Source organism: Hemicordylus capensis, chromosome 1 (assembly GCF_027244095.1).
Source record: "Hemicordylus capensis ecotype Gifberg chromosome 1, rHemCap1.1.pri, whole genome shotgun sequence".
Lineage (NCBI taxonomy): Eukaryota > Metazoa > Chordata > Lepidosauria > Squamata > Cordylidae > Hemicordylus > Hemicordylus capensis.
Window position 1 is genome coordinate 227899782 of NC_069657.1, and position 19856 is coordinate 227919637.

Here is a 19856-nt window from a genome sequence, read left to right on the forward strand (position 1 = left end):
TAGCTTTACTTGACTGTGAGTTTGAATCCATACATGTTGTTCTTATCCTTCTGTATTTAAGGATGCAGCTGCTGTAAAGTTTCTAGAACAAGTGGAGACTAATGTGTGTGCTAGTGTAAATGGTTGCTAATCTCAATAATTGTTGGTCTAACGATAGCTGCAGTTTCAGCTAGTAATTGGCAGCAATTAACAGTTGTTGTTTGCTACAGGTTCTTTTGTGCTCTTTCTTATGGAAATAATCTATGGTGATAAGGCTTCCAAGGTAAGCAGCAGAGGAGGACAATCTAGTACCAACTGTTGGAAGAGGCATTTCCTCTTACAGGCACTTTCCAGATTAGACCCTGCAATGGGATCAGGATGTAGCTTCCAGTGTTGTGACACCGAAGTCCCTACGCTGACAGCAGGGTGCCGTTCATATTTCCAATGCCTTGTTTCATACTTAATTGCTGCGATATAGTGCTATGATGTCATATATCCTGTATAAAAAAAGTTGCTGGGTTTTTTAGTTGCTAGTTTTCATGAGACTACACCCCCTGCTGTTTACGTTTTGAAAGCCTGCACAGAAGCATTTTGCTGCTGTTGAGCGGCTAATTTGGAAAATGTCACAGTCTTAGGTCCCAGCACCAGATTCCCTTCTTATAAAAGGGGAAACAGATAGATAGGCATAAAGACAGATACTTTAGGCATTGTAAATATTTGTTGGGTCACTAAGTGGCCTCCATCCCTAAGAATAGGAAGATGTAAATCATAATCATTTCTTTTAGTCATTTATTTCCCATGATAGCACAATATCATACAACATTGGTGTTGCTGGCACTAGGCATGAGGGCCATGTACCTTCAGAAAGTACTAACACCCCTGACCCCAGAATGCTTAAAAAAAGAAAGAAAATGGCATGGTGGCAATAACACCAGAGAGGGAGGGATGGAGGGAGGGAGGGAGGTGAGGGGTGAGATACTAATACACTATAATTTCCCCACCCCCACATATGGTGATAAGGGCACTGCAAGAAGTGATTCCAAAGGTGGAGATAAATTTGAAAATAAAGCAATGGACCCACTAGTTCCCTAACAATCTCCTGGCCCAAATTGGCAGATATAACAAGGATGTTTACCTTAAGTGGCGCAGTGGGGAAATGTTTGACTAACAAGCAGAAGGTTGCCGGTTTGAATCCCCACTGGTACTATATTAGGCAGCAGTGATATAGGAAGATGCTGAAAGGCATCATCTCATATTGCACAGGAGGAGGCAATGGTAAACTCCTCGTGTATTCTGCCAAAGAATACCACAGGGCTCTGTGGGCGCCAGGTGTCGAAATCGACTTGACAGCACACTTTACCTTGACAGGGGATTAATGGCTTCAAAAACTGGAAGAGTGTTGGATTCTTTTGGTGAGCCGTCTAATTAAAAAGGTTTAATTATCAGAATGAGTGGGCTGAGCCCTTGGATCCTTTAAGTAGCTAGCAACAGCTCTACATGGCAGTTGTGCAAGTCATATGCCCCTTTGCTTCATAGGTTATAAAATGTGTCTACCTGGGAAGCTCTACAACAGTTTGTGCAGACCCAGTACCTGACTCTGAAGTCAGCTGTCGGTTATGTCAAACTAAGGTCATATCAGCATTTTGTTATAAGATGATGTACTGATATCAAACACCTATAACACTAGCAGTTCTGACTCTGGTAACTTGTACTCCTTCATTCCATCTGTGTAATGCTCTGCTCACCACCGATTTGAGAAAAAATTGTACTTTGATTCTGACCCCTAAAAACAGTGGGAGATCGCAGGGGTGGAACTTGCACTTTCAAGTCAACGCCCTCCTAGGTTATCTGTAGAAAATAAATAGACCTTTATCTTCAGACTTCATAAAGTAATAATGGAACTAGCCTTTAATGTATGAAAACTTTCCTGTGTCCAACCATGTTATTAATTTGGTAGACACAGGGCATATGTTCTGTTACTGCATAGACAGGATGGACTAAAGATTGTTCCAAAACATTGTTATATGCACTAGTATAATGCGCAAAGTCAGATTCATCCATCCATTCATAACTGCATATTCCTATATATTTCTGGGGATAGAGAGTTGGTACCAAAGGACAATGTATATTTGCAAACCAAATTATGTTTTCTTGGAGTAAGTTTTATACACATCAGAGTCACCTTTAACAGATTCACCCACCCATTTTGTATGTAGACCATGGCTGCACATCTCCAGCCCTCTTGCAGATGTTGGACTCCAACTCTTATAGTTCCTGACGACTGGCCACTGCGGATGGGCACAATAGGAACTGTAGTCCAAAAACAGCTGAAGGGCCAAAGCCAAAGACCCTAAAGTAGATATATCTTCTAGTTCAGATTGTTGCACGGTACAGACAGTGAATGTATTACTTGAGTCTTTTACCACGGATGCAAATTGTAATTTTAATGCCATTCTTCTTCTTCTTAAGGTTGCTTGGGTGATAGCTGGTTTGTGCTTATAACAAATGACTTATTCAGACATAAAATGCAGAGTGGTCCTGTCATGTGAGTCATCCCTCTCCCTTTCCTCTCTTTCCCTTTCCTTTCCCTTTGTTGATACAACTTGGGATAGTTAATCAGAAACCGTACAGACTGAGAAAGAGATCTGGCTGTGTTCCATAAGTCCTGAAGTTAAACGCTCCCGCTAGAAGGGCAGAGGAAACAAACATCCAGGAACCTCCAGTCTTGGAATCTCCACAAGTGGAGGGGGGGAAATCAGAACAATGTCAAAATTAGTAGAGTGTGTCCCCAATTTTTCTGAAGGCAACAACAAAGAGGTATGTTCTGAATTATTTAATGGACTAAGAGACCCAGTTTATGGCAATGCAGATACTGGCCAACTGTAAAAAATGTTTTTCTAACATTTTTACTTTTACTTTTACATTTTTATTTTTACTTACTTTTGCCAGCCTGAGCTGCCAGTTGGAAGTAAGCTTATTTCCATAAACTGAGCATGAGAAAGGAACTTGGAAATAAAATCTTTTTCCTTGTACTTTTTACCTTGACAGAAATGCTTCTATATCTATCATCATCCTAAATAATACTACAAAGCCTCTATTTTCTCTGTGTTAATTCATTTGATGTGTAATATATTCAGTGGCCCAAAGCAAATTAATAGAGAGTTGAGGAGAGAGTGGTTTGAAATGTAAATGCTAAAAATGGAAAATGTAACATTCAGTTAATCATTAACAATTATTTGATTGACCAAAAAGCTCTCAGATAACTGTTTGGAAGCTCACTTTTATTAGTAGTACCCATCTGAAATTTCTTTATTGAAGTATATGTATGCTATTTTTTATCTTATCTAGATTATAAGCCCTGTCTCTGACTCTTGAGGGTGGGGGGAGTGTGTCTAAACATCAACTTTATGTGACCCAATACTACAGAGCTTTTGCTTTGTAAAGAAAATGTGCATGATTACAAAGGTGAGAGGAAGAAAAAAGGGAAAGGCGATCCTTTCACTGTGTAATGGCAGCTCCAATAGAATAATCTTGTAAATGAACTCTCTCAATGTCCAGCACAGATAGCAATCTAAAGTCTTCTTTCTCCTAATGTTTTGTTGTAAAAGGACTTGGGAATAATTGACCTAAGTCTTTCCTCAAAATTATAATGGTATATAAACTCTCTCATCATCTCGAATGCTGTATTTGGTATGTACGTGCTTAATCCAATATTTGTTTAGGTGGGACCGAAGGTCACAGTGAACAAAACACACACACACACACACACACACACACATTACAATCAATAATAAAATAGTGCAAATGGCAAAGTAAAAGGGCAATGCATAACAATATATCCAAACTAGAACAAGCCCACCTAATCTAAACTCTGCTTTGATATATGTTCATATTAGTCTTAGCCATTTTGAGATTGCAGGAATTTTTAGTAGCAAAGCTCTTTATAGACGCAAGCAAAGGCAGGCATCCTATGGGTTACATTCAAATATAACATCTCTGCTAAGTAGCTGCACTTTTGTATGATAATTGTACTGCTCTATCCAGCAAAAGTTTTAACAATTCATTTCTAATTTCCATGTAGAGGCTGCATTTTAAGAGTTAATAGGATAAATCTGCTACCACACACCTTCTCTGCATATACAGTATCTTGAACAAGGGCCTTTTTAAGACCTAGAAGCCTGGGGACCAAATGTTCATCTGAGCTCCCCACTTTCCTCTCTCTAGCTGATATACTGCACAGTGTTATGCCCACAGAGAAACATAGTGTTTACACAATTGTGCAAGAGTGCTGTTGCGCAGCCACAAAAATTGCACAATGGGTATTATATTGTTGGGGTCCCGCCTACCAGGGAAGGCTTGCACCCTCCCAGCTAGTCTGGGTAAGGCCCGATTCTTGCCCTTTATTTGATTATGCCAATTAATAAAAGACAAGAAGGAGATTCTGGTCAGTATCTTTATTTGGCCAAGCAAAGCTACTGGGTGCGCACCCCAAGAAGTGGCACACCCGCAGAAGAAGTTACAAGCAATTTTATACTCTAACAACAAGCAGTGACAAGCAACAAGCCCCCTCCCTCAGTTCCCCTTTTCTGTAGAATCAATGCTATTGGCTATATTCAAATAAGTTGTTTCTCCAGACATGTTATCACACCACCTGTTCTCCACTTCCCGTTTTCCCTATTGTGGTCTCGCAGACTCAAGCATTTCTCAATTGCCTATATGTCAAATGTCAAAAGCACATCCTGCTCCGTCTAGCCAATTGTTTGCGGTTTTGACACAGAAATACTTCTAAAGTCATTTTGAAACTCCGTTGCTTGCATTTTATTCCTTCATCATTTATTCCCCAATAGCTTAAAACAGTCTCTTACAGAAAACAAAATGGCATCTCTTGTGCTAAGGGCAAAACACAGCTTTTCATTAAACACAGCTTTTTTAATGTCCCCATCAATATGTCATGCTGCAAAACTCCTTTTGCAATATGCAGTCATGTTCCATAACATTTCTTAATTAATCTCATCTGTCAAAATATAAAATATTGTCGTATGAGCAAATGCTACATTCCAGCAACAGAATAGTAACCCTGAAGAAATATAGGGAGGTGGTGGATGTCAAACAAGAAGCAAATGTGTATGAAACTGCATAATTGGCAATAATCTTGCTTTCTAGGGTCCTGCAAGCAGACCCGTGGGCAGGCAAGGCATGGATAATATGGGGGTGAGAGCTGGGGATAAAGGTTGATCCTTCAGGGTTCCTTTAAAGATGTAACAATATTCATCTGACCAAAAGAAGGTCCAACAAGTTTACAGCAAGTCAAATGTAATTATAGTTCATATTTTGAAGACACATTCAGGCAGATTTGAAGGTTTTCCAACATGTTTAAGCTCATCATTGGAATTAGCACAGGCAGTGCTGTATCCATGAGTCTGTAGAACCAAGTATGTATACTCCAGGTTACTCCTACCTGCATCTGCTTCCAGTCCCCAGATTTCAATTTTCCCCTTTCCTAAGGAGCAACCCTTTCCATGTGGCTGAGGGTCTTTGGAAGGTGGGGGCTCATTTTCATGAACTGTACACTCTTTTCACCTTGGGGTATGTACATACCTTTGAAATGGAATCCTATGGCTTTCCCTCCACTATTGAGTGGCTCCCTACCCCCTTCACAATGCATTCAAGGAATGCATTTAACGGTGGTGCAAAGGTTGATCTCAGTGGCCTGTCCTGCTCCTCTCTTTGTTTTCTGAAGGACAATTCTCCCTCCTTCTATTATTCTTTCAAATGTAACATGAATATTTATTCAGGTAAACAGATGTTGCTTTAAGAAGTCCTATTAAATTTTTTTTTTAAAGCTGAAAGTAGATTCCATTTTAAAACAATTGCAAAGCAGACCCATAGCCAGCCTAAAGTTCAAGAGGGGAGAGCAAAGGAAGAAAAAAAAAAAAGGTTGTCAGTTTATCTAGCCAATTTGTGGTGTGGGGTACATGTACCATTGAAGCATTCATGGGCTGAGAAAAAAATAAAAATTAAAAAAAAATTAAAAGTTATTTTAGTAGTTTGCAAAGTATTTAGTTTTCATTAGGCTGTGGTTAGAGGAGAAAAACAGTTAGACCTGGAAGTCTTCCACACAGGTTTTTTTTTAAGCTTGAAGCTCTTCTAGCATGGGGAGTGTGCATTCACACATTGCCTGGATTGGCCCCGAATTCTATGCGAGTTATTGGAGAGCAGTTCACACATGCTTTGGGTTTTCCCTTGCACATTTCAGCTTAGTCTAGGATCATGCTTGAGTTTAAAAAATCTGCTGTTGGTGCCTTTTTTAAAAATTGGGGTTTTGGATATGTCCAACGCTTCTCTTGCGATGTGTGAAGGGGGAATTACTGATAACTCACCTCCCCCCCAAAGTTCACACTTTGGTTTTGTTGTTGTACTATGTATCTCCTGGGTGAACTTTCAGGACAACTGTCAGCAGAGGGCGCTGCATGGCAGCTTGTCCTGTCCATTGTTCTGCAACACAGTCAAAATAACGAGGAGGAGGAGGGAGGAGGGAGGAGGCATGGCATCTTGCCTCCTCTCACCTCGTCCTCTCGGATTGGTTGGAGAAAACCCCCGGAGCAAGCTGTGGGAATGCACACAGGAAAAATATCCTAAGGGAGCGCAGAGAGGAGCCAGCCATAATGTGAAGGGTCCATTTAATCCCCCCAATTAAACTGCTGTAAAGTAGATTCACCCCTTGGATACCCCGCGGCATAAAGCCAGGTCTGGATAACATCCTGGCATACTATTTCATTTATGCCACATCACATGTGCATATGCTAAACAGTGGACCCTCTAATTTTTTTCATCTCTGTGAGGAATGAGTTTTGTTCTGAGTATCAAGGCATTGTGTGTGCACCTGCATTCAGAGTGGGGCATTCCTGATTCAACTTGAGCGGGATCAAAAATTAACTGAGCAGACATCAGAAAACTTGTGAGCGTGACCAAGTGTACATGCCATAGAGGGAACAGTGATGTCGAAGTAGTGCAAAAGTCTACAGAATCTGCAATTGTCTAAAACAATGCCTTTCGTTAATTCAATAAAAATCACTTAAATAAGACCAGGTCTGCCCTAGCCCCCTCTGGCTACTGGCCTGCTGCAAAGAGGAGGTGGGTTTGTGAAATCACCAGCACCAGTCAGACAGCACGGTGTAGTGGCAGAACCAGTTTCTTCCGGTCTGGATCCCAAACAAGGAATTGTACATCTGCAGATAGAGTGCTGAGTATCCCTGAGTATGCTCTGACAATGCTTTGTCCAGTGGCTCAACCCTTTGGATTGCTTCATTTTACCAATAACTTGTCCCCTTAGCTAAGCAGGGTCCACCGTGGTTGCATATGAATCCTAGAAGTGTGAGCACTGTAAGATATTCCTCTTAGGGGATGGAGCTGCTCTGGGAAGAGCAAAAGGTTTCAAGTTCCCTCCCTGGCTTCTCCAAGATAGGGCTGAGATAAATTCCTGCCTGCAACCTTGGGGAAGCTGCTGCCAGTCTGTGTAGACTATACTGAGTGAGATGGACCTATGGTCTGACTCAGTATATGGCAGCTTCCTATGTTCCTATGTAGGTATATTTCCAAGTTATTAATGATCAAATGAATGGAGTCTGCAGAATATTAAGGATTTTAGCATATTGTAGGCCTGGGATTCCAATTTAAAGGAAGTGATATGAATTTTAATGAGGACAATTATGTTAAAAATCTCTAACAGGCAATGTTCTGGTACAGGTGATAGATGATATTGGTGCAGCAATCTCTCAGACAGCGGGCTGTATGCTCCTGGATGTAGATTCTGGCCCTTCCACTAATCGGACAGTTTATACCTTTGTTGGGAGGCCTGAAGATGTCGTTGAGGGTGCACTGAATGCGGCCAGAACAGCTTTTCAGCTAATTGACATGTCAAAACATAAAGGTAATTAGAATGGGATAGGATGATATAATAGGCAATTGGAAACTTACACCCAAATTTTTGTGGTATGTGTTGCTTTACTATCTATCTATCTATCTATCTATCTATCTATCTATCTATCTATCTATCTATCTATCTATCTATCTATCACATTTTTATACTGCCCAAAACGTGAGTTCCCTGGGCGGATGCATTTCTCTGGGCAGATGCATTTATCAAGCATCTGGAACAAGCCTCTTGTTTACAAAAGCTCATGCCACAATCTTCTTCTTCTTTAGTTGCTTCTCCTATTGGAGGTTTGCTATCATTAAGGCTACTTGATCTTTTGACTCTGCATCTACCATACCAGTCTCTAAGGTTTTTCAACCATGATGTTTTCTTTCTTCCTGCCCTCCTCGTGCCCTCAATCTTTCCTTGCAATATTAATTGCAGAAGACGATATCTCTGATGTCTCATCACTTGCCCCAAATATTCCAGTTTCCTTTCTTTTATTGTTTTTAAAATTTCCATGTTTTTATTCATTCTTCTCAGAACTTCTAAATTGGTGACTCTGTCTACCCAGGATACACAATCAATATGTGTGTGTGTTTTAAGGTGTGACGAGACTCTTTGTTGTTCATGCTGCCAGAGCTGCTTTTTGGAATTGAGGTCCAACACCATCCATGGCACCACACTGGGTCACTCTAAAGTGTTACTTTGAAATGTTTAAAAAATACCAAGGAATGGTATCACATTCAACTATTTTTTACTCTTAGGCATTTTTGCTTTTTAAATGGTATCTGGGGTTAAGGTGCATTTGATTTGACCTTCATTTGGACTTAGTTTTAATCATTGGATAGAAATTTGGGGTCAACTGCACTTTATATGTAAAAATTTGGATAGAGTAATTTTGAATAAAGAAACTCAGATAGTAGCTTCTTTATTATTGGGCAGATCCTGGCCATTCTCATTAATGATGCAGGGAGTAGCAAAGATCTTATTGAGCCGAAAATTGGTATCAGCTCAATGCATAGGATCAGACAGGGGCTTATTTTTAAACGAAGAACTGGCTTCTGCAAAGTAATCAGTTGCTTTGCAGTCAGGCCCCAGCAGGAGCATTTGAAATCGCTGCCTTCCCCTTCCTGGTCTTACCCTAGAAGAATGCACCAGGAAAGAAAGCAACATCATGACTTTGCATCCTTTTCCTGGTGCATTACTGGGCCTTTTCTAGGGTAAGACCAGGAAGGGGAAGGCAGCAGCTTCAAATGCAAGGCAGATGATCACTTCAAAAGTGGGCTCTTCATTACACGATAGGCCCCCGTCATGCTCTGATAATATTCAATATGATACTGATATGTTTCAATACTGGATCAGATAGTTTGCCAGTATAAGTTACATTTTTCAATGGAATTGTTCGCTTTAAAAAATGCCCCAACAGGGCTTGCATTGCCTTGGACCTGGTTATTGGTTCAATACAATGCACAGCCTTCCTGGACAGACATTTTTCAAATGGGAAAGCAAATTGAGAGGGCACAGTTTTGAGCAGTGGAAGATGAAGAAAAGTGCTTAGTCCTTCCCTTACTCCCCCCCCCAATTGCCCCCAGCTCCTTTCCTCCACAGGGGTCCTTGCATGTTCCTTTAAAGTTGTGCCATCAAGTCGGTGTCGACTCCTGGCGACCACAGAGCCCTGTGGTTGTCTTTGGTAGAATACAGGAGGGGTTTTCCATTGCCTCCTCCCACACAGTATGAGATGATGCCTTTCAGCATCTTTCTATATCACTGCTGCCCAATATAGTGCCAGTGGGGATTTCAGCATCTTCCTATATCGCTGCTGCCCGATATAGGTGTTTCCCATAGTCTGGGGAACATACCAGCGGGGATTTGAACTGGCAACCTCTTGCTCCCTAGGCAAGTTACTTCCCCGCTGCACCATCAGGTGTCATGTTATTTTACTTCAGGCATCTTCCTCCCAGCTTGCCTCGGTTCTGGTCTTGGAGCTGGACTGGGAAAAGAGTGCTGGGGGCAACAGGGTGCGGAAAGGTAATGTGGATGGGGGCCAGATTCAAGACTCCTTGGTCTCCCGTGCAATGTTTGTTGTAAAAGACGGAGCCCACCCCCCTTGTGTGATAAGTGAATGAGGAGATGTGAATAAGGAAATGTGGGTGCCCCCAGACCACTTGCTGGAATGTAGAAAAAATACCCCATGACTTATTTCTAACCAATGTTTTGAGGTACAACCCTGAATTTGTAGTATGTCACTTTTTGTCTGGAAGAACTGACCTCCTAGTACAAATAAAGTCAATTTAATTCATTTTTCTCAGTCTCACCAGGACTGTCCATGATCCTGATCCTTAGTCCTCAAATTCAGTTTACTGAACACATGGAGTCACGTGAAAGTCCAGCTTTCTCTAAACTCAAGCTTTCCTTTTCTATGGCCGCTCATTTTATTTCTTCTGGCCTCCCTATGCATCATCTCTGAAGCCCTGCTTTGCTGTCCTAGGTGAACATCCCCGGATGGGAGCTCTGGATGTGTGCCCTTTCATCCCAGTGAGGAACGTCACTATGGAAGACTGTGTTCACTGCGCCAATCTTTTTGGGAAGCGTTTGGCAGATGAACTTCATGTCCCTGGTGAGCTATCCACCACAAGGGATTAGGAACTTGCATTGAGAGACAGCAGCTTGCCGTCCAGCAAATGCCCATACAAAATGGCCCTTCTGGGACCTGCTTCTAATTTGCCTCTCCCCTAATCCCTTTTATCCTTTTATGCTCTGATTTGTACTACACTTTGTTTCAGCATATACTAGATAGATAGATAGATAGATAGATAGATAGATAGATAGATAGATAGATAGATAGATAGATATGCCGTGCATGTTGGCATTCTGCATATAGGAGCTGCAGGTATACACATAGTGGTACAGTTGGGATTGCACCTACTGGCTCCATCTCCTTGTTGTGACTTTCATGTGTCTTTGCACAGGGGCCTACATCTGTAAGCTCCAAATGTGGCATCAGTACCCTTGAAAAGCTTAAGGGGATGGATCACATGTCTGAAGCCTACTGGTGTGTGTCTTCATAGGCCCCTTGTGCAGACATCTTCTCCAAGTAAAACTATGTTCTCTGGGTTGCAAGCTGGCAAGCCCAGGTCCCACAACCCTCCTCTATAAAGCAGGCATTTCCTTGCAGTGTATTTGTATGGCGAAGCAGCTTTGAAGGAGAGCAGAAGGTCCTTGCCAGCCATCCGAACAGGAGAATATGAAGCCCTCCCTGAGAAAGTAAGATGTTTCCGTTGCTTATAATGATAAAAGTACTGCTTTGATCAGAGACATTGTTCAGGTCTCAAGACCTTGAAAGAAGAAGATGTTTGGAATTATTTTGGACTAGTTTAGAGTTCAAATAAGACTGGCAAAAAAATGTAGGTCCAAAAATCCAAAAGTCACAATAGGGTTACCTTTGTTAGGACCAACTAAAAACAATGAGGTTTGAATTCTCAAGAACTTCTCTTCAGGCTGGATGTTGAGCAAAAGGTGGCTGCAGCTTCAGGCTCTTGCTTTGTGTCCTACTAGTTCCTAAAGCAATGCCAGGTGGCTCATTTGAGATTCCCTCCCACCGCAGCTCATTAAACTTTCTTGCAATATCCACGTGGATTGTGCATTCTGACATTGTTTAATCTGTATTTCTGCATGGATTTTCTTCCACAAAGGGAAAAGGAAAAAAACAGGTTATGTCAGAATCAACTCAAGGAGCATTTTACTGGAAATGAAAAGACTACCTGAAAACCACTTGGCTCATGTCTGCAAATGAATTTTATCAGCCTTTGCAAAATGATTGACAGTGTCAGCTTGTTTTGTCTATATCTCAGGGGGGAAAGTTGTGTGACTCATCACAATGCAGGAGTTAGCAAGTGTGAAATTGTTCCATTTCTGGTTCTCTCAGCAGATGACAAATTCTGAGGGCCAGTTCAGCAGTTTTCAAGATTTTTTAAAATGTATTTTTCACCCTCCATGAAGTGAAAGCAGTATATATGCACAGTGCGCTATGTCTTCCTCTCCTTACCCTATTATGTTTTTTGTTTACGGAGGGACAGTGACTATTTGCAGTGCTCTGGGCTGACCACTGGCAAGCTAATAAGTAAGGGGATGTTGTGTGTTTGGTTAATCCATTCATTGATCAGGTCAGCTTTTGAACAGTGCTTTCGTTATTTTTATGACAGTCCTGGAGTAGAGGCAGGACTAACCAACAGCCAGCAGCAAGAGAATGAAAAAGCAGTCTGCACTTGCCTCTCTGCAGATAATATCTATTTAACTAAATGATTAATATTTCTGATTCCTCTCCACTGCCTTGTCCATGCATACCACAACTCTTTCCTCTGGATTCTATAGGGAACATTTATGGGACCTGGGAGACAAGTGCTCCCAAAGAGCATGGCCCACCCGTCTGGTTCCCATGCCACATTACTGCGTTCCACCTGACTTTCACCCAAGATCCTTTCACCCAAGATCTATTTAGCTTAGATTGTACAACAATCTCCATGCATGTTCTTTAAATAACTGCAACAACTAAACTCAGCACTCTACTCTGTAACTGGAGTGGGTAGCTTCTTTTGGCACTTTGCTAAATAATCACAAATCAATATGATACCTATGCATACCTGCCCATTGAGGATATGCTTCATGCATGTGATGAAGTTGGGTGGAGGACCTCAGGCGAAGGTTGGGTGGAACTCAGTAACTTGTGCAGATTCAGACTTCATGCCCATCGGGCACAAATGCTTCTGGTTCCCGGAATTTCCCTCAAATGTTCATTTACTTATTGGCTTGCAAGCAGTTGTGTGAAGCCATTCTCTCTCTGGCACAGGAAACATGGAGTGTGATTAAAGAGTATAATATCGTCAACACAGAGAGGAAGAATAATCCTTTCAAGTTTGTTTGAAGTAGTCCACTCTCAGACATTACAATTTTCTCTAAAATGTGATAATGTGCAGGAAGCCAACTACCTGGTTGACTCCCTTTAACCACGAGTATATTCTTATTACAGGAATAATCCTTGTTCTCTTCCTTCCTTTTGTTCAAGCTCAAAAAGGTAGAATGGGCTCCTGATTTTGGCTCTGCAGATTTTGTTCCAAGGTGGGGAGCAACAGTAACAGGTGCCCGGAAATTCCTCATAGCATACAACATCAACATGCTGTGCACGAAAGAGCTGGCACACAGGATAGCACTTAACATTCGGGAGCAGGGCCGTGGAAAAGAACAGGTACAATGAGTGATGCTGTAAATGGGTCACTTGCTAATCTTGTCTTGTGTGTCTTTTGACTGCACTGTTTACCATTTCTATCTTGATATGTTGGAGATGGAGTTCCATGTAGATGGAGTTCCAGTGCATTGAGCTTTTGCACCAACTATCCTAATGACCACTAGGGACATTGGGAGTAGAGGTGGTTAGTCAGGGTCTCCTTATCTGTCCCTGCTTGCCTCTACTCTATGACTCCTGCCTTGACTCCTCAGGTACTTCCTGTAGTGAGTGAGTCATCTTCCTTTCCTCTTAGAGAACAGATGGAAACATCTCTCTCTCCATACCTATCCATTATGTAGCTGATATATAGGATACGTCTGTCCTATCTCAAATATACTTCACCAATAAACCTATTTAGCTTAGATTGTACAACAATTTACATGCATGTTCTTTGAATAACTGCAACAACTAAATTCTGCACTCTACTCCATAACTGGAGTGGGTAGCTCCTTTTGGCGCCTTGATAAATAATCACAAATCCACACGATACCTATGCATACCTGCCCACTGAGGATATGCTTCATGCATGTGATGGACTCTAGTTCACAAAAGTTTATGCCACAATACATGTTACACTTTAAGATGTCACACAATTCTTTGTTGGTTTCGCTGCAGCAGACTTACATGGATCTCCTTCTGGCATGTGTTGAAGTGATTTATTATTTATTTATTTATTATTAAAACTTTTATACCACCCTTCCAAAAGGCTCAGGGTGGTTTACATTAAAACACCATTAAAATCAATTAATAATTAAACAAAAATTATAAAACATAAAACAATGATTAACAATTAAAAACATCATAAAACAACAATTAAATAACCAAAACAATTTAAAAACAAGTTTTAAAAAGCTGAGAAAGCCTGGTTGAAGAGATGTGTTTTCAGGTGTTTTCTAAAAATTGCCAGAGATGGGGAGGATCGTATCTCAGCAGGGAGCGCATTCCACAATCTCGGGGCAGCAGCTGAGAAGGCCCGTCTCTGTGTAGCCACCAAATGAGTGGGTGGCAACTGGAGATGGACCTCCTCAAGTGACCTCAGCGGCTGGTGGGGCTCATAGCGAAGAAGACGCTCTCTTCAGTCTGGAGGTTACCAACAAATGTACCACTGTTTTGAGGTCATTGATCTTGAGAAATGGGCGCAGCTGATAGAAAGCACCCCTGGCTACCGCCTCAACCTGAGAAACCAAGGAGAGACGTTGATCCAGAAGTAGTCCCAGACTACGAACCTGTTCCTTTTGGGGAAGTGTGACCCCGTCTAGAACAGGCAGATCAAAATCGTCTCTAGAGTTCCGACCCCGCACAATAAGTACCTTCGTCTTATCTGGATTCAGCTTCAGTTTATTCTCCCTCATCCAGCCCATTACTGCTTCCAGGCAGGCATTTAGGGAGGATATGCCAACTCCTGAAGAAGTTGGCATGGAGAAGTAGATCTGGGTGTCATCAGCATACTGGTAACACCCAGCTCCAAATCCCCTGATGATCTCTCCCAGCGGTTTCATGTAGATGTTAAAAAGCATTGGAGAGAGTATGGAGCCTTGAGGAACACCATACTTAAGCTCAGATTTTGAAGAGCAACAATCTCCAATCGACACCATCTGGAATCTGTCCGAGAGGTAGGAGCGGAACCACTGTAAAACAGATTTGCTTCCCATTGCCTTGAAAGTGAAATATTTTGGAGGCACTGTAAGAATTTAAAATTGTCGCTCTTCGTAACTAAGGCTGAAAATATGGGCTCATATTCCTGCTTGAGGTTATGCCAAGCTGAAGATACAGAATGAGCTGTTTCTGTTTGTCCTTTGCAGCCTGGGCGGTTGAAGCAGGTTCAAGGAATAGGCTGGTATTTGGATGAGGAAAATATTGCTCAAGTGTCTACAAATCTCTTGGACTTTGAAACCACTCCCCTCCACACAGTCTATGAGGAAGTCTGCATTGATGCTCAGGCAAGTTGTATAAGGATGCTTAACTTAGAGCAACCAGCCTCCTTCAGAAAAATGTACCCCAACCAGCACTGAAAGCCCCAAGTACAAAGAATGAAAACATTTCAAGACACGTGGCAGCAGCTCTTTAAGGACAGGAGAAGCACTGGCTCACAAGCTGTGAGACTGCATTAGTTATAGCCTCTGCACGTAGAAAGTTGATGTAGCATAGCTAGTGGCTAAGGGATTGAATTATCAATTCGGAAATCCTTGGGGTCTCAGGGCATGATCTGAGGGCACACGATTCAGTCACCTCACTGAAGCTAAGTAGATTTAGGTCTGGTCAGAGCTTGGGAACCCCATGATCACACCACCTTGAGTTACATAATGGAAGAAAGATCAGATATACATGTAACAAACAAATGCATGAATAAATAAAGTTCCTGATTCAAATATTGCCTCTACCATGAACTCACTTAGGCAATTACTTGCTTCTTTTTGGCAATATGGAGATAATACCCACTCACCTTACACAGTTGTAATGATTACAACATACTCATATGTGAAACTCTCTGTCCACTCAAAAGCAGCTAAGTATTGTTATTGTTCTGTATTCTGAACAGCCTGGTTGTTATAGCTATATTTCTGTCACAGTCAAATAAAAATATCTCCCACTACAATTGCTCATATTTTTGCCATTTATGCAAAAATATGCAAAAAATGCAAATGGAAAATGCCTCTTTGCATTTAAAATTATAGAAAAATGTTTGACAGCCACCTTGGAAAGCCTTAGAAAGTCCATATAGATGAACTCTTTGGTTTGTGACTAGATTCACAAACCAAGGGGAGGAGAGCTGGTTTTGTGGCAGCAAGCATGAATTGTCCCCTTTGCTAAGCAGGATCCACTCTGGTTTGCATTTGAATAGGAGATTACATGTGTGAGCACTGTAAGATATTTCCTTTAGGGGATGGGGCCACTCTGGAAAGAGTACCTGCATGCTTGCATGCAGAAGGTCCCAGGTTCCCTCCCTGGCATCTCCAAGATAGGGCTGAGACTCCTAACTGCAACCCTGGAGAAGCTGCTGCCATTCTGGGTAGACAATACTGAGTCAGATGGACCAATGGTCTGACTCAGTATAAGGCAGCTTCTGATGTTCCTAACCTAGGAAAATCTTGGAAATCTCTTTAAAATGGTTAGTTCCTTAAAGGGCCCTGTAAATGTTACCCTTGCTGCGTAGGAGCCACTGTGAGCAGCTCCTCCATGACTGGGAAAATGTTCAAATGAACCGACCACATGGACAGGGATTGCTTGTGTGGAACTTTACCACAGAATTGGTACCCCCTCTTGGAGGAGTGCCAACATCATGGTCAGAACCATATGATTGGCCCCCACCCATGTGCTTGGGTCATCTAATTATTCTTCTAGCTGTGTGGGGGCTGCTCATGGAAAAATATCTACCAAGTAGCTAGGAAGAGCCTTCTCTTTCCAAAGCAAGCTCTTTTGCAGCCCATCACAAATCATTCTTGCTAAGCAAGTTGGGATTATATTCAAAAATTCACAGTATCGGCATTTTTACTAGGAGCCAGAGTGCTTTCCAGACTACACTCTACAACAGCAGTAGTTTACTTTGGCTTGGCAGGATCATCTTGAAACTGTAAAGAAAGCCACCAGCAGGGGGAGCAGTATTTTCTAGCTTGTGAAATTCTCCTACAATGGGAAAATACAGCATTTTTTTAACAACGTTGTAGCAATGTAACGCAAAGACAAAATCCGAAAGAAGGCATCCGAAATAAGAATGGCATCTTGTTGGCAGCGCAGGGACTGTGATGTTGATACACAGGCACACTTAATGGAGATGTAGTGACACTGTTGTGGGGTGTAATCTGGAAAGCACCCAGCAGTGATCATACCACGTTATTGGGCTTCTTCTGCAATCGGTGCAGTAGTGAGATTTTGTGGACAGAAAATTGAGGAGACCACCTTTGTCATGGACTCCAGTGCTGCAGTCTCTATGGAAATAGCTGACATGCTCCATACCTGCTCCACACCAGATGGAGTGGACTGCCATATACTGACTATGTGATGGGTTGTCAAATCCCACTTCTTGCTTCTAGGCTCTGAATCTGCCAGTGGTGGGATCTCAGCTCGTGGGTCTGGTCCCCAAAAAGGCCTTGTTGGATGCAGCGGAATTTTATATTAACAAAGAAAATCTCTTCGTCCTTGAGGAGGAACATAAAATCAGACTGGTAACTTTTCAACATTCATTTGTTATCCTGGGTTTAGGAAATAAAAAGGAACAAAATACTTGAGAGTCCTGTGAAAAAATACATTGATTAATGTAACAATTACATTATTGATCTACATTTTAATTGCCTTTCCAAAAACCATATCAAGGTAGAGGCTGTTTCTTTATTTCTTTTTTATTATTTGAAATGTATGTTCTCATCAGTAGCCCTCATTGTGAGGACATTCCATGTTCCTTTTCATTTGCTAGATACTTTCACCTGCCTTCATAAGACTTTGCAGCAACAACCCACCTGCTCACCCTCTTAAGGCATCGGCTTTTCAGAGTCCTGGAATTGCCATCTTTTATTGTCTATAAATACTCCCACTCTGTAGCAATGTTTTCCCCACATCTATAGAATTATAACTCTGTTACTGTGTTTCTCTTATCTATGAAAGCATTTGGCTATTGTTTTATGAAAGCAATACATCTCTGTAAATCTGAAATGAGCTTCTATGAACTTAGATATTATTTTATTGCAGGTGGTCAACCGATTGGGGCTCGACTCTTTGTCTTCATTCAATCCCAAGGAGCGCATAATTGAGTAGGGATCTTTTCATGTTCTTTGTTGCTGTTGTTGGGAGTGGGACTGCCCCTCTGAAGAATTAGGCTGGGCTGATACTTGTGGATTTGTGCGCAGCCCAAAGGCTGCCTTTTATAGATCTTAGAGCAGCTTTTGATCTACTCTCGAGAGAAAAACGGTGGTCAAAACTCAGGGACTCTACCATAGATCAGCGATTATTGTTACTTATTTATAAATTACTTGAAGATTCCCATCTGAGGGTACGCTGCAGCACTAGGGGCCATTTATCAGCAGAAATTCCAACTCAAAGAGGTGTTAGGCAGGGATGTATTCTGGCCCCGATTCTGTTTAATTTCTATATAAATCCCTTGATGTCCCATCTGAATAAACTAGATACCCACTCACCCAAATTGGCAAATAAACATCTGGCGGTCCTGCTTTATGCAGATGATATGGTCCTGTTAGCACAGACCCCAATTGGGTTGAAGCAGGTGCTTGCTTCACTGAGTTTATATTGTGCTGAAGAAGCGCTGGAAGTTAACTACTCCAAAACAAAGGTGCTGGTCTTCGCTAAATGACCTAAGTCTCACTCATCATCTATGAATGGCCATGCAATTGAACAAGTTAGAACCTTTAAATATCTGGGAGTCGACTTCCACTCCGCAGGAGGGCGAAGAACACACCTTAATTATGTGACGCAAAATGCCCAGCAATCGGCCAATGCTGTTAGGTCCTTTTATTTCACCTCTCTTCATTCCCGCAGCTAAAGCTTGCCTGCAGCTCTTGTATGGTGCCCAACTTGGCCCCTATGAGAATTTTACACCCCTGGAAGTAATCCAAACCAAATTTATAAGAGCAATATTTCAAGTGCCATGCTGTGTTTCCAATACAGCTCTCAGACATGAGGCAGGAGTTTTTCGATTAGAAATAAGACTCTGGCTGAGTATGTTTGTAATTTGGTTGAAGTCGTTATTTCCCCAAGTGGGCTTGGCCCCCCTAACCCTTATAGATAGTTATACTTCGAGATGGAAGGTGTCCTTAAGACAGAAGCTACAATCTTACGGCTTTTCCCAGGAGGAGCTTATTAGGATGGGGCATGACCAAGCAATACCAGTCATCAAACAGTGTGTATTTGATATAGAAATGCAAGAAGAGTCAGCCAAGCTGCCTAGAGGGATCTATATAGGTAATCAGTTTTCAAATGTAAAACCTGCTGAATTACCTAACAACAGCAAAATGTAGAAGAGCTATGACTCTTGCTCAGCTAAATGCACTTCCCACTGCAGTTTTGGAGGGGAAGTTTAAGAAATTACCATATTCAGCCCGCTTATGTCCTTGTGGTTTGGGAGATATAGAAACAACTGCACATCTATTACTCTACTGTACATTTTACAAGGATATTAGAATTAATTTTATTTCTTCTTTTTAAATGGAATTTCCTGGCCACACCAATGAGTTTTATTTAGATTATTTGTTGCCAAATTTTAAAGACTTCTAGTGTCTTGAATGTGGCCAAGTTCTGTTACATAGTTTGTAAAATTCGCAAAGAACTCACCATCTGATTATTGTTTGCAGTTGTTGTCTGTTTATTATTGCTGGTCAGTGACCAAAATAAAGATATCTATCTATCTGTGGATTTGTGCAAGGAAGACTTGCCATAGGAGGCATCCGGAAGTGCCCCCCACCCTGCATCTCTCTACATTGCAAACAAAGCCACAGAGAAGGGAGGTGGAAGGAATTGGTAGGACTGGAATCAAAATGTATCTAAAATCAACTTCAGAGGAGAATTTCAGAGTTCCTTCCCCAGTGAATTCAGTCCTGGGAGAAATTATTTTTCTATCATTCCAGGGTCTGCCCAGGAGAAAAATGGGCAAATTTTATCAGGCAGTTTCTCCACATTAGAAGCATTTTTTTCTTTCTAATTGGTTGATCCATTTCTTCAAAAAGTATAGTG

At 41.7% G+C, this 19856-nt stretch overlaps 1 protein-coding gene across 1 annotated transcript in view; it reads left to right on the forward strand.

Annotated features, from left to right (window-relative positions):
- The first annotated feature begins 2675 nt into the window (after nucleotides 1-2675).
- Nucleotides 2676-19856, forward strand: part of FTCD (formimidoyltransferase cyclodeaminase) — a 33797-nt gene continuing 16616 nt past the window's right edge. Inside the window, exons 1-8 of the mRNA XM_053287563.1 lie at nucleotides 2676-2796; nucleotides 7726-7909; nucleotides 10386-10514; nucleotides 11073-11161; nucleotides 12960-13139; nucleotides 14981-15118; nucleotides 17210-17341; nucleotides 17862-17923. Coding sequence (XP_053143538.1) covers nucleotides 2743-2796; nucleotides 7726-7909; nucleotides 10386-10514; nucleotides 11073-11161; nucleotides 12960-13139; nucleotides 14981-15118; nucleotides 17210-17341; nucleotides 17862-17923 — 968 coding nt within the window. The 5' untranslated portion in view covers nucleotides 2676-2742. The remainder of the gene's footprint in view (nucleotides 2797-7725; nucleotides 7910-10385; nucleotides 10515-11072; nucleotides 11162-12959; nucleotides 13140-14980; nucleotides 15119-17209; nucleotides 17342-17861; nucleotides 17924-19856) is intronic.